This window comes from Gekko japonicus, unplaced genomic scaffold (assembly GCF_001447785.1).
Source record: "Gekko japonicus isolate JY-2015 unplaced genomic scaffold, Gekko_japonicus_V1.1 scaffold702, whole genome shotgun sequence".
Taxonomy (NCBI): domain Eukaryota; kingdom Metazoa; phylum Chordata; class Lepidosauria; order Squamata; family Gekkonidae; genus Gekko; species Gekko japonicus.
In genome coordinates this window covers 114,939-129,205 of record NW_015175377.1, presented here as the reverse complement: position 1 = coordinate 129,205, position 14,267 = coordinate 114,939, and the positions used below count along the sequence as shown (strand labels likewise).

The window sequence follows — 14,267 nt, the reverse complement described above, 5'->3', positions numbered from 1 at the left end:
ACCATCATGTCTGATCACATAATGCAGCATCAGAATGCAACGGTGCAAAAAGCCGCGCTCCCCCCCCACACACGCATTTTCCGGCACGTCTGACCGGGGCTTTGGAGCACTTTCTAAAAACTTCTAAAGATAGTGCCCACATTTAGAAACATTCTGAATATGAATATCACAACAGCTGTGATGATGAGAGATTCAAGATTAGAGCTTTCCAGCATTTTTGGACTGGCAATTGCACCCCCAGAAGCTATATTTGAAAGTCACCTTAGATGGGCCCCAGTCTTAGCTATATTTACTGCTCAGTTACTTATGCATCTTGACTCTAATTGGCCCTTCCTGGCAACAACCTCCTCACCCTTTACCTGTATGTAAAGGTTGATGACTTCTTTGTTTTAATGTCTGTGAAGAAGTGTGCATGCTCATGAAAGCTTATACACAGCACAAAGCTTTGTTGGTCCTAAAGGTGCCACTAGATTCAGACTTTGTTCTGCTGCTTCAGACCAACATGGCTACCCACCTGAATCTACCCTGTGAGGTAGGTTAGGCTGAGAATGACTAGCCCAAGGTCAAACCTAGCAAGCTTCCATGGCAAAGTGGGCTTTCAAACCCAGGTCTCCCTGATCCTAGTTTAAGGGTGACAGGTCCTGAACTCCCTGGGAATTGATTGGGAATGGGGCTTCGGAAGGGAAAGCATTGCTGATGCTTTGACGTAGCTTTTGGGTGAAATCGCTGAAATGACATCACTGCCACCCCTATAACAATCTAGGAATTCCCAAAACTCTATGGTACCATAGAGATTTGGTCAGTTCCTAAGGTGCTGTGTGGGTGAGCAGTGACGTCACTTCCATTTCTATACTTGGAAGTGACATCAAAATGTCAGGAGTGGGATTTCCCTCCCATTGCTCACCAGAGAGCGGGGTGGGAGTTCCCCCAGCCTTTAGCGGGCACCTGCCAACCCTACCATCCAACACTATAAAATACTATTCCACACTAGCTGGTTATTAGCTCTGGCTTTTCTCTCATTCTGGGTTAATAACAGCATGGGAGGGGTGTAAGTGTAGAACAAGAAAGCCATGCAGTTAAACTTCTTCTGCACCTTCCCCTGGTCTGGCCACAATATAGCAGCAGTCCAACTCAGGGTCCTGCACATCTGCTACCATCCTTCAAAAATGCTGGAAAGATCTGATCACGGATCTCCTGGTTGCAGATCAAACTAGATTTCAGGATTACAGCCATGATAAATAAACCATGGCTTGTCTGACTTACTGGTTCCTGAAACATGGGTAAAGTAGAGCATACTCGGGGTGTGTGTGTGTGGAGTCTTTGCCAAAATCACAGCATATGATTTAGTGCAGAGAGTTAAAAATACCTGCTTGACCCATGGGGCATGTGCTTGGATCATTCCCTGCAGGGAGAGCAGATCAAAAAGACCATCCTGTTTAAAATAAAATGGGGCCACCTCCGTCTCCCTGTTAGACTAAATGAAAGAGAATGTTCTCTCTCCCTTTCTCTGTCGTAGGAATGCTGTACAGGATTTGCTGGCCAAAAATTACCTCTGGTGTGCTGAAGCCAGCCTTTGAACTGGAGGCTAAATAACTCGGCGGCTTCTGCTTTAAAAAGTCTTTACTCTTATTGGGAGGGGGGACTTGGTACCCTTCACAGGCTAGGGTATTTCTTCATTTCTTTGGGGCCATTTTTTATTTCATTCTTTCATCTTTGGCAGCCCTCAGTGCAGCAAACAGCACATAACTGAAAGCTGTAAAATTGCAAAACTAATAAAAATTAAATTAAATTTTAAAACATCGGGAAAGAACAATTAGAATCACAAAATGGTCAGGTGATACAGACAGACAGCAAGCATTATTTCAGTTCATTTCATTTGCAGAGCTTCCAGAGCTGAAATGCCTTCAGTTTGTTGCAGAGGGTCTGTAGGGATGCTCCCAATCTCACCTCCTGTGGGAGGGAAGGCTACCGCTGAGGGGTGACAGCCAAAAAAACCCCACAAACCCTCCTGTGGATTCCCATCAGTCTCACTCTGATTCCCACAGAAAGACACAATCCATCAGTCTCAGAACTCAGGCATGTTGATACAGGCAAAGGAACCCAAACAGTTCAGGACTTTAACAGTGCCATCCTAAGCCTAGTTACACCCTTCTAAGTCCATTGAAATCGGTGGGCTCAGAAAGGTTTGACTCAATTTAGGATGGCACTGTTGACAGTAAGAGAAGTAGATATGAGGGGTCTGGGAATTGGCTGAAAATAAAGAAGATCCGCTCTCTGAGGATATGATGAGGGATAGCAGATGTGCTGCCCTGGAGGAGTGCCCCATTGCCTCCCTCTGTTCTTCCTGTATATGTGTAAATAAAACAAACCTCACAAAGACACCCTAAGTCTCCAGAGCATCAAAACCAAAGAAAAAGAACTTTTAAAATGTGATGTATATATGGGGTTGGGATGTGGAATGATATAGTATAGCCCAGTCTTGTCAAATCTTGGAAGCTAAGCTAGGTCGGTACTTGGATGGGAGACAACCAAAGAAAGCATTGCAGTGGAAGGCAATGGTAATCCTTAATTACTTGCCTTGAAAATGTTATGTCACTGCCATAACTCAGCTGTGACTTAAGAACATAAGAAGAGCCCTGCTGGATCGTTTTAAGTCAAACAGATCTTCTAACCTGCATCAGATACCTACCAGGCAACTGGTGGGGGGATCCTTGGTCCTCTCTTGGACCCAGAAGTGATGTCATCACATTGCCACCATTGGGGGTGATGCTCTAGCTTTTGGGCAAAACTCTATGGTTTGTAGCCAATTTTACCATAGAGTTTTGCTCAAAAGCTAGAGCATTGCCATGCAATGTCAGCGATGTGATGACATCACTTCTGGGTGACATCATCACATTGCCTTTCAGGCCAGTTGGGAATGGGATTTCCCCCTGCCAGCCAGCTGGCCGGCCATTTGGCGGGGAAGCACCCAGCAAAAGCAAGGGTTCCCGCACCCCCAGTGAGGGTCTGGCAACCCTAATCAGACCAGTGGTCCATCTAGTCCAGCATCACACCGACGCCACCCCCAGATTCATGCATCAACGCAACAGCAATTCCCTTCCCCCATTTCCCCCACACCATTCTACCGAGCAGCAGTGAACACAAAGGCCTCCAAGATGCAGGTCTCCCACTATCATGAGAGACCCGTCCACCTCATAATATTCATGTACATACGTGTATCTCTAAGTGAACCCTTGAGAACTAGTTGCTCCTTCACCTTTGAAATCTGTATAGGAAGAGCTTCAATTGGCGCTTGTGATTTGGTGTTGGTTGTGTTTATTAGTGCTTTTTCCTCAATGGAAGCAGCAAAGAAACTTTTCATTGAAGCTGGCAGAGTCTACTGTGTCTTGGCTACAACGGGACTGAAATGGAAGCAGGACAGGTAAATTCAGCCCTGCTACCTCACCAATCCAAGAATACTTGTGTAAAACAAAGGCCTTTGACTCTTCACCTAAAACTACTCACCATAAATTTCAAAGTCTTGCATAAATAAGGGTATAAATTCTTATTTAAAGGTGTAAATTAACAGCTGATATCTTCACCAAAAATGAAAGATGGAGCATGTTAAGATGAATATAAAGATCAGAAGCCAGGTCTTCCCCCCACCCCCAGGAGCCCATCTCTTTTGAGGCATGCTTACAAATTAATTATCATATGGCATTGTATGTAGAATAGCCAGGAGATCATAAGATTTTCTGTGAGCCGGAAGTTCTAGCTCTTTAGCATTATGCACCACTAGGTGGTGAGCTAGACTTGGTGGTTTTTTAAGTCAAGCATATCTTCTAACTTGCATCAGATACCTAGAGAGGACTTGCCCCCCCCATGTCCTTTATCTTCGGACAACTCACAGCTCACTGGTCTTCTTATACATACGTCAAGCGAACCATTGGTCTGTCAAGGTCAGTATTGACTGCTCTGACTGGCCACAGTTCTTCAGGGTCTCAGGAAGCATCTTTCACATCACCTACTACCTGGTCATTTTGGCTGAAGATGCTAGTTGTTGAAGCTGAGACCTTCTGGTGTGCAAAGCAGATGCTCTGTTACTGAGACACAGCCCCTCTCTTTTTTTTCCTCCTCTTTCTGCCTCTTCCAAACCACAATTCTCTCTCTCTCTCTTTTATTGGATGAGGATAAAACAGGTGTTGAGTTTTGGGTTAGAAGGAGCTATAGACAAAAGGGGGAAAGAGAAGGGAGCTCTGAACCCTGACTTGCTAAGCCAAAGAAAAGGGAAGTCACAGTCCTGCTCCTTCCCTATAGACCTCAGAGGCCTCTGCAAAAGCAATAATAATCCAAATTAGATGCCTGCTTATAGCACAGGGCATACACTAGACTGTTGCTGTATGTCTTTCAGCTGCAGCATTCATGCTGGGGAAGAAAATTAGCACAAGCAAAATGCATACTAATGAAGCCAAAACCATTCAATTCTTTCTTTTTAAAATTTTTAGAATAGCCCTTAGGGAGCTGATCTCCTGGGAAAAGAATAACTGCATGCTTTTTTGTGCTCAGGTGGGAGCTTTGCTAGAATCCAGTTCCTCAGAGGTGATAAAGAGAGGCAAAAATGTGTTTTTTGCGTAGCTAATTAGTTTGAAGAGGTGGGGGTCTTATGGAGCAAGCAAAAATACAACTTGGAACACAGCCTGCATGGCAAACATCTTTGGATTATCCTTGTTAAATTGTAGGTCAGGCTGTATCCTAATTTACTGTTTGCCGTTTGGACCAAACCAGGTGAGACTCAGGAAGGACTGTATGATTTCTCCAGAGGGACATACAGCAGCTGGAAGAGAGCTGTGCTTGGGGGGGGGGGGAGAGAACGAGCTCATTGGGAAAGGATTTCTCAAAAGCCCTCCCCCACTGGCGTAGCTCTGATCCAAAGAAGGCCCCTCCCTATGGCTGATTTCAGCTTTTGAAAAACAACATAGGGAAGCCAGTCATTAATTTTCCTAAACTTCATCAAGTCAAACACTCTGCAAGCTTTCTGGAACTAAATAAAAATCCTTTGTGTATTCCCAATGCTCAGTCACAAGCACCTGCAATAGACATGCGGGACAACAAATATCTCACTGAAGACCATAAAAACGTGGAAAGTAATTAGGGGGACATGCCGGATACAGCTGCCCCAATCATAGCCAAGGGCCGTACACAGAAGGAAACAGGCTTTCTGAGCCCTGTTCACACGTGCAGACAGATGCAGCACACATTTCCCCAGCCCAATCCAGCAGCCAGGGCTGGAATCTCACCAGTTTTAGGGCTTGATTTAGTACCTCTGTAGGGTTACCACTAGGCTACACAGATCAGTTCCCCTGGAGGGAGATTCTGCTGCTCTCCCTCCCCACGTCACATCCCTGCTGCTCTCCCTCCCCACCCCAGACTCTGCCCTCCGCACGCGCAGCCCACAGATCTCCAGGAATTTACCAGTACCAGGGCTGTCAACCCTCCCCTGCTCTCCTTTCCTTCCCAAACTGCCGGATTCTCTTTAAAAGTTTACAAGCAAAGAGCCTGGCCTGCCCTGCACATTGGGTTGCCAAGCTCCGTGTGGGGCCTGAAGATCTCCTGGAATCACAGCCCCAGATTATGGAGACTAGTTCCCCTGGAGAAAATGGCTGCTTTGGATCTATGGCATTTTACCTCGCGGGAGTCCCTCCTCTCCCCAAATCTCGCCTACCCAGGCTCCACCTTCAACATCTCCATGAATTGCCCAGTGTGGAGCTGGCAGCCTCACGATATGTAAATTGGACTGAATCCCTGTAACTCTGGATGTTGTGAATTTCATAGCAAAAATGGCAGTCAAACTCCCATTGTTTGGCAGTCATGATCAGATCGTGAGCCCATTATGTTCACCTTGCACCAGACAGCTGCTTTCAGCTGTTCTGCTGGCAGAAGCTGACTCTCAGCGGAACTGGAGAAGAACTAGGATTCAGGTTCTGATCTTCAAATACTTCCCTGCGTCCCAAAAAGGAAAGTTTCAAGAAAGAATCAGACGCCGGCTCCCAGCTGATGGGGGAATCAGATGGGAGTCGGCTTCTGATCCACTCGAGATGAAGCAGTTTGTTTCCTATCTGCCTGTTTGCAAACAGGGATATAAAATGTTGATCACTACTGTTCCCTCTGAAGCAAGGGGGGGGGAGGGCAGAAGATGCAACTTGCTTGTCAGCTGCTCACCTCAAGCAAGGAGATTAGAAGCTGTTTGCTCATATTTTTGCCCCCCCCCCCCAGCAAGGCAAAGAATCTGGGAGAAACTGAGGGGGAGATAGATCAATTGAGCATTGGCTTCTGTTCTACCCCCTCCCCCCCACACACACACACAAGGCTTCTTCCGGAGTGCATACAGGGCTGGGACACAGTGAGAATTTCCCTGTTCATGCCAAACTGGTAAAAATATGAACAGCCCTCAAACAATTTAATTTCTGATCACTTCTGGTGATCAGAAGGTAAGCCAAACTCTGGTGGGGGGGAGTGTTTGAGGGGAGAGTTTGAGCATCCCTAACTGTAACCAAATTAATTTGTTTAAAAAGCTATGGATATTACAGAGTTCTGTTGCAAGTTCAAGTTGTTTGCTCTGGTGGTGGTGATAGAAAATGCTGTCAAGTCATAGCCAATTTATGGTGATCCTGCAGGATTTTCAGGGCAAGAGATGTTCGGAGGTGGTTTGCTATTGCCTGCCTCTGCATAACAACCCTGGACTTCCTTGGTGGTCTCCCAGTTTGCTGTAGTGCAACTTAATTTTTGCTTTAGAAAACAGAGAAATATATTCATGTCTCTATGGACGGGAGGATTTTTGCCTGCAGAGTGCCTCCCCTTCTTCTGTAGTCCAAAAGGCACTGTGAAAAATTGTACCAGCATGGGGGAGGGGTGCAATTTGAATTACAGTGGGTGAGGGGAGGGGAGAAAGTCACTTTCCATGGTAGAAATTTTGTCCACAGAAATGCTCTGGTAGATCCAAGCCATGATCCCTATAAAAGGAGAACGTTGACGGGACTTAAGCGTGTAGAAGACTCCCCCAAGCAGCAGGTTTTTGGGTACCTTTGTGACTGGTACAGCTAACACTTCATTTTAAAGTAATAGTAAATCACTAAATTAAGTGGCTATTTTAACGCCAAAAAAAGCATTTTGTAAGCAATTACTTGAGCAAGAAATTAAATTGTTCAAAAAGTAACACTCATGTATGGTATGGGTTTGGGATATTTGTCCAGACTATCTGGTTGTCCCCATGGGATGCCCTGGCCCATGAGATTGAATAACACTGTATTCCCCCCCCCCTTCTTTTGCAGAGCTGAAACAGAAAGAGGACTTTCAAGAAAGCACATTATTGAAGGTGTGTGCTGGGCACAGAACCATGTTGATTGGTCCCATTTAACATAACAACAACAATAATAGCATTTATTACATTATTTATGACTGTTACATTTATTACATTATTTATTAATTAGTCCCAATTAACATAATAACAACAATAATAGCATTTATTACATAGCACATATAGAATGTTCAAAGTGCTTCACACTTTACAGTAGTTCATCATCCTTGTAAGGCAGATAACTAAAGTTATACTGCAAGCGGAGGACAGATGTAAGAGACAGAGACCTAAGGCCATCTAGTGGAGTGATCCTCAACATGGCACCTGTGGGCATCAAGATGCGTTTCCCGATGCCCACTTCCTTGTCCTTCAAGGGTGATGCCTCCTGAGCTGTTCTGAAACATCTCCAACTCCAGTGAGGTAGAGGAAAGCCAAGACTGGCTCATTGCTTTGGGGAAAAGATGCACATGAACACATGAAGCCATCTTATATTGAATCAAATAATTGGTCCTTCAGGGTCACTACTGTCTACTCTGTCAGGTCCCAGCTCTCCAGAGTCTCAGGCAGAGGTCTTTCACATCACCTACTACCTGATTCTTTTAGCTGAAGATGCTGGGGGTTGAACCTGGGACTTTTTGCATGCAAACCAGGTGCTGTACCTCTGAGCCATATTAATGCTTATTTATCCTATGTGATTAATAAGACGACACATGTTAGGAAGCTTGAATTGGCAGTGAGCTTTCAGCATGTGTATATGAAGAACAATAGAGATGTCACATTACATCGTTACAGAGGATGGTGTATGTTTGTGTAGGAAATAGTCATGCGTGAAGTGTCCCTCTGTGCAAAAATATCCCTTAACTGCTTCTTAATGAGAGTGCTAGAACGACCGATATAAAGCCACATGTTTGTGCAGTGCCAGCTGTTGGATCATCTGACCTGGGTTCAAGGCTGTTGGGAAACAAGCTTTTAAGTCACCATGGCTAGTAGGCACTAATAGACCAATCCTGCATGAAACTTTCTGATTTTGATAATATTGTTTTAATGGTGTATTTATATAATAATATTCAATAGCTGATTTTAAAAAAATTGGAAAAGCCTCAGTGATTTGATGGAGGTGGGGATGGCTGCTGCCAGGGGTATGGGGAGAGGAAACTGCAGGGAAACCTGCCATGTGGAAATACTGTTGGTGCAGCTCTTTGGGGGATGGGCCATTACTTAGTGACAGAGTATCTGCTTTGCATGCAGAAGGTCCCAGGTTCAATCTGCGGCATCTCCAGCTAAAAGGATCAGGTAGGAGATGATGTGAAAGACCTCTGACTGAGACCTTGGAGAGCCACTGCCAGTCTGAGGAGACAACCGTAACTTTGAATCGGAGGTCTGGTTCTGTATAAGGCAGCTTCCGTGTACATCGGTGGCTGCACCAACAACAGGGAAACTATAACAGCTTATCCCCATGTGGAAAACCCCATGGAGAAGAAAGGGCTATGAGCATTGTGAAAAGCCTTCTTTCAGTTAGTGAAACTATGGAGCCCCAGAAGGCCCCTTCTCCTCTCCCTTCACAACCCCAAAGCCATCGGTATGTGACCGGCTGTTAAGATTCCCCTTCTGTGCAGTTTTTCATATCCAGTGGACCCCTGATTGGCAGGGCTTAATTATGGGGAACAATGCCAGTGCAGTGAGCATGGGGGTGGTTGGGCAACCAATTCACTTAGACGTGATTTTGATTAGATGTGCTTGGAAACAAAATTTGTGCTCTGAACTCTGTCCCCAGAGGCTACGATTTGACAGGCACATCAGCATGCAGTTGTTAAACGCTTGTCTACTCCAGTCCCAATTTTGATATAAAAATCTTGCAGAAGTCCATGAATTCTGCATGAATCAATGTTTTGATCTTTTTTTGATAGTGTAACCTCATCTGTCCGCCACACATTCAAACACAGTTCAGTGCAATGATATTTCTGATCTATCAGACATGTATTCCACACTTCTTTTTGACATTTTCTATGCAATCTCTCCCATCTTTTTTTTTAACTTCTAGGATTAAAAGCTTCCCTTCAGAGACTGCAGCTTGAATATGTGGATGTAGTCTTTGCAAATCGGCCGGACAATAATACCCCGATGGAAGGTTAGTGAAAGGTTTAATAAAAAAATTTTGTTTGATTGATCCTAGGTTACAGGCTTATCCAAATCATGATGGGATACAAAAATATTCAGGATGCACAAATGACATGCAAAAACCTCCATGTGGTCTCCTTGGAGTCTTTCATGTTTCCACTCTTAAGTGAATGTGCTTGCTGAGGTACGTGGAAGTTCTGTGTCTATAACCCCAGGGCCACGGTTAAGTGTTTCTGATGGAGCTTTGCTACCATTTGCTCCCTGTATGTAAATATTTCCTTTTGCTTGATTTAACCAAAGAAATTGAAGTTAAGAGTTTGCACTTGATATCACAATTTTATTTCAGCTTCAGCCCCCATACAGTCCTCAGCCACAGTCCATCACTGCAGTTACGTTCTTATCCCACTCTTCATCCAAGGAGGTCAAGGCAATGGACGTGGCTCTTCTCTCCTCGACTTTATCCTCACAGCAACCCAACAAGTTAGGTTAGATGGACAGATAATGACTGGCCAAGGTCATCCAGGGAGTTCCATGGCAGGGCAGAGGGGTGGCTTTTTTAGTATTTTTTTTGTATGTTTCATATGTGTGTTGTTAGATCGCCGCTAACAAAGATCCAGACAGTGATTTCAGCAAAGTGAATCAGCTTTATTGCAAGGAACGAACAAACACTTAAAGCATTCATAAACTGAACAGATTAACATTGGGAGCTATGCTCCTTTTAAACATTCCCGGGCTAACATAGCCATGCCTATTTACAATAAACAACCAATGCGATTGTCCGGATAAAGACAGATGAAAGTTCTTCCTGCTCAGGGAATTTGCTCCATTGTGATTGGTCGCTGTTTCGGAGCGACCAATAGCGTATCGTTGTGTATGGAGCCTTTGTTGGCTGGAAGCTTAACATGGGAGGTGAATGAGGCGATTCATGTAAGACTTTCAATACATTACATTTGTGTGTGTACTTATATCACTATAGTGCTATAACACAATAGAATAAGAAAAGACTGGATTTATACCCTGCCCTTCACTACCCAAAGGAGTCTCAGAGCAGCTTACAAACTCCTTTCCCCTCCCCTCCCCACAACAAACACCCTGTGAGGTAGGTGAGGCTGAGAGAGCTCTGACAGAAACTGGTCTTTTTCAAGAACAGCTCTTATCAGAACTACGGCTTACCCAAGGTCATCCAGCCAGGTGCAAGTGGAGGAGTAAGGAATCAAACCTGGTTCTCCCAGATTAGAGTCTGCGCACTTAACCACTACACCAAACTGGCTGACATTTTTTTAAGGCCAGAAAAAAACACTCAGGCAGGGATGGCAAAAAAAATGGCAGGCACCACGAGACCGTGAAGAATACCCCTATGTGGGCCCTCCGTTGCCACTGTGAATGCCTCTGCGGTTGCAGCAGCAATGAGTGCACAATAGAGAATTGTCCCTTTGTGGAAGCAGTGCACATCTAAGAATATCAAGGGTCCAAAATTATTGCTCAGCGCCGCAGGTTCACTCTAAATAAATACAGCAACCTTGACATAGGGGTCTGTATGATTGAGTTGCTAATTTGCCTTGCTTATTATGAAGGGGGCGCTTTCCACTGACAGCTTCATCATTGTACCCAAAGACATTCTCGGAAAAAATCAAAGTTTACAAACTTTTCCGTTTCAGGGGTGGCTGCAGTAAAACTGTCTTTATTGTACTGCTTATGTTTCCTAGGACCTCAGACACCTCAGTGATAATACCATGCCAAGCGACTGTGGATTCATTGTTGTTGTTTTTCCCCTAGAAGCAAATGGGAATATTTATTTCTTAGAGCTGTTTATCTGTTATCATTAGTGCCAGGAGACTGATCTGTTTTGAGTGAGCATGTAAAGTGTTACAAATGATGTATTTTTTCCTGCATTGAATACATATATTGGGTAACTGAGTACATATATTGTGCAATATTTTCCTACATGGAGGTTCATCTCATAGAGATGAATCTCCATCCAGAAAATGATAAAATATTATATAGTCCTTTAGTGTTAATTTGAACAAACACCAAGATCAATTTCTGAAAGGCTGTGCTGATGTAACTTTCGCTGACAGTGCCCCCCAGTTACAGGGTTTGAGAGGTTTTGCCAGAGACTGAGACATGCACAAATTCGCCAGCACTTGATGAGGTCAACGAACATGACGAATCCTGTATCTTGGAGGAAGAAATAACCTTTTTTTCCTAGTCAGTTGCAATATAATGAAAGATGAAGGGAAGAAAAGGCAGTGCCCTCAATCCTGCTTAGAGTTAGATGGCTCCAAGCCTGAATGGTTATAATAAATAACAGAATAATAATAGAAGTCAGTTGGGTTTAAGCCCCCTAACCTTGTGCAAGATTGAAGCCCATACTGTGTATAAACTGTATACACAGCTTGCCCCAACAATTTTGTAGAGATGGCTTTCTGAATTACTGTTTCTGTTAGCAATTGTACTGGAACAAGAAGTATGGATATAGCCCAAGCAATGCCAGATGCAGGTCCCTGTTTATGCAAAAGCAACAAGATAAATAAATTTGAATAATAATAAATTTGAATAATAATAAATTTGAATAATAATAATATTAATAATAAATAAATATCAGTTGGTCAGACCAGCATGCTAGCCTCAACAGAAGCCAGAGAAGACCACTTTTACTATAAGAGGATTCCTTATTTATTTATTTACTTTGTTTATACCTGGAACCAAAGTGGCTTTTATCATCTCTTCTCTTCCATCTTATCCTCACAACAACCTTGCAAGGTAGGTTAGGCTACAAGAGTGTGATTGGCCCAAGGTCACCCACTGAGCTTCCATGGCAGAGTGGGGATTTCCATCTGAGCCTCTCCATCCAGCCCACCTGCAATCAATAGGGACACTGTGGTCCTCTGCAAGTGCTGTTGCCACCCCTAAAGATGAGGGCAAGGTGGTAAGAGATCTGAGACCCCTAGTGGTGGAAAAGGAGGAGTTGGAAAACAGTAGACAGAAAATTGGGTAATGGGAACAGGTGCATGCAGGTATCCATCCAAAAGAAAGATGCTTTCCTATGACTGTAATTGTATGCAGGCTAATTTCAAACTCTCTAGTGCACTCAAGGAGACTGTCTTCTGGGTCATGGGTTGTGTGAATTAGATAATGTGGTAGCCCCTCACACACTAGCTGAAACATATCACATAATGACAGAAAAATCTCACAACTAATAATGTGATCCTATATCACAAGAAGAGACTATTTTGCCGGCGAGTATTAGAGCAGAAGGCTTTGTGCTTGATTAAGGGGAGGTTGCTTAATCTTTAACATGTAGAAGAAGGAGAAGACATTTTGGGGGTAGAGCTTGATTTGTGAGAAGTGAGGAAAGCTGCGTCTGCTGACAGGGTATTCCTTAATCAATTACGAAGGTTTATAACATTATAGTTTATAGCTTATAAAATAATGTATGATGTGAAGAAAATGAGGAGATTCTTTTTCCGTCTCCCTACTAAAACTTTGGGTCACTCATCATCGGCAGTAGGTTTAGAACAGCCAAAAGGACGTACTACATTACGTAATTTATGGAATTTAGTTATGGTCACTGGTTTAGATGGCTTTAAAATGGGATTTGACAGATTCGTCGGAGAGGTCCTTCAGTGGCTGTAAGCTATGATGGCCGAATAGAACCTCCATGTTCAGAGGCAGTATAAATCTAAATATCAATTGTGGGGTAAATTGTGGGGGAACATTGTTTGCTTTCACCCACTGCTGGCAGGCTTCCTTTTACCAGGTGGCTGGTGGGAAATAGGATGTTTTACTGGACAGATCTTTGGTTTGATCCAGCAGGGCTTAGTTTATGTCTATGAAAGATACAAATACAGGTGTTCCTTACATATCACATAGATAACAGAAAAATCTCACAACTAATAATGTGATCCTATATCACAAGAAGAGACTATTTTGCCGGTGAGTATTAGAGCAGAAGGCTTTGTGCTTGATTAAGGAAACATTAATGGACTGGCTTGCTTCTTGTGTAAAAGCAACCCAAGTAGCTTGTTTTGTAAATAAGAGGGAGAGAATTTGCGGCCCCAGCACCAAGGGAAGGGCATGGCGGGAGGTCACTGAAGGGCAAACTTGTATTCGTCTTATGACCCAAGTTTGAATAACACACATCCAACCTGGTTTGGAATAAATTAGCCACAACGTTATTGGTTGCAGCTGTGAGAAGCTTTGGCACAGCATGGGAAACCGGATCCTGGACATCTAGTGACCCACCAACCAGTGGAGGATCTCCTGCCCACCCCAGCCCTCTGGCTGGGGCTGTGAGAACCATGGGATGACAGATTGCTGGATTCCACAAGGATGACTGTCACTTAAGTAGTCTTCCTTGTCACCTGAGTGGGAGGGTAGCACCCAGCAGCTGCTGAGCAGGGCACTCTCCTTGAATCTCTCACCCCAAGATCCCTTAATGGGATTCCCATACTCCGGAAAATGGGCACACAGGCCAGCTTTCCTGAGAATGGATCTGGCTCCATGATGATACCACCACAAGAGCTGGCCCTCTCACCGTCCAGCTTCTGCCAGTGCTCCTACAGCTGTAGCCAACCCTGTAGGGCATCCCTAAGACCATGCAGCCAGATATCTATCCCCCAGTGAGATAGGTGGACCCTGTCAGACCAAAACAGGGCTGCCAATCTATGAGAAATGTCTGGATGGCAGATCCTACGGCCCCCCCATGGCCTCCACACACTTGCCCAGCCTGTTGGTCATCTTCTTCCTCACCATGTCAGCTTACTCTGGGCAGATGGCCCCACACCAAGAGCGTCACTCTAGCCAGTCGGACCAG

The 14,267-nt window shown here is 44.4% G+C and overlaps 1 protein-coding gene across 4 annotated transcripts in view; it reads left to right on the top strand.

Moving 5' to 3' along the window:
• Positions 1-14,267, top strand: part of KCNAB1 (potassium channel, voltage gated subfamily A regulatory beta subunit 1) — a 296,623-nt gene that overhangs the window by 234,511 nt on the left and 47,845 nt on the right. For 3 of the 4 annotated variants that reach the window (XM_015425542.1, XM_015425540.1, XM_015425541.1), the window contains exons 7-8: positions 7,308-7,351; positions 9,375-9,461. In XM_015425542.1, the coding sequence (XP_015281028.1) occupies positions 7,308-7,351; positions 9,375-9,461 (131 nt within the window). The remainder of the gene's footprint in view (positions 1-7,307; positions 7,352-9,374; positions 9,462-14,267) is intronic. The other variant, XM_015425543.1, reaches the window with a different exon arrangement.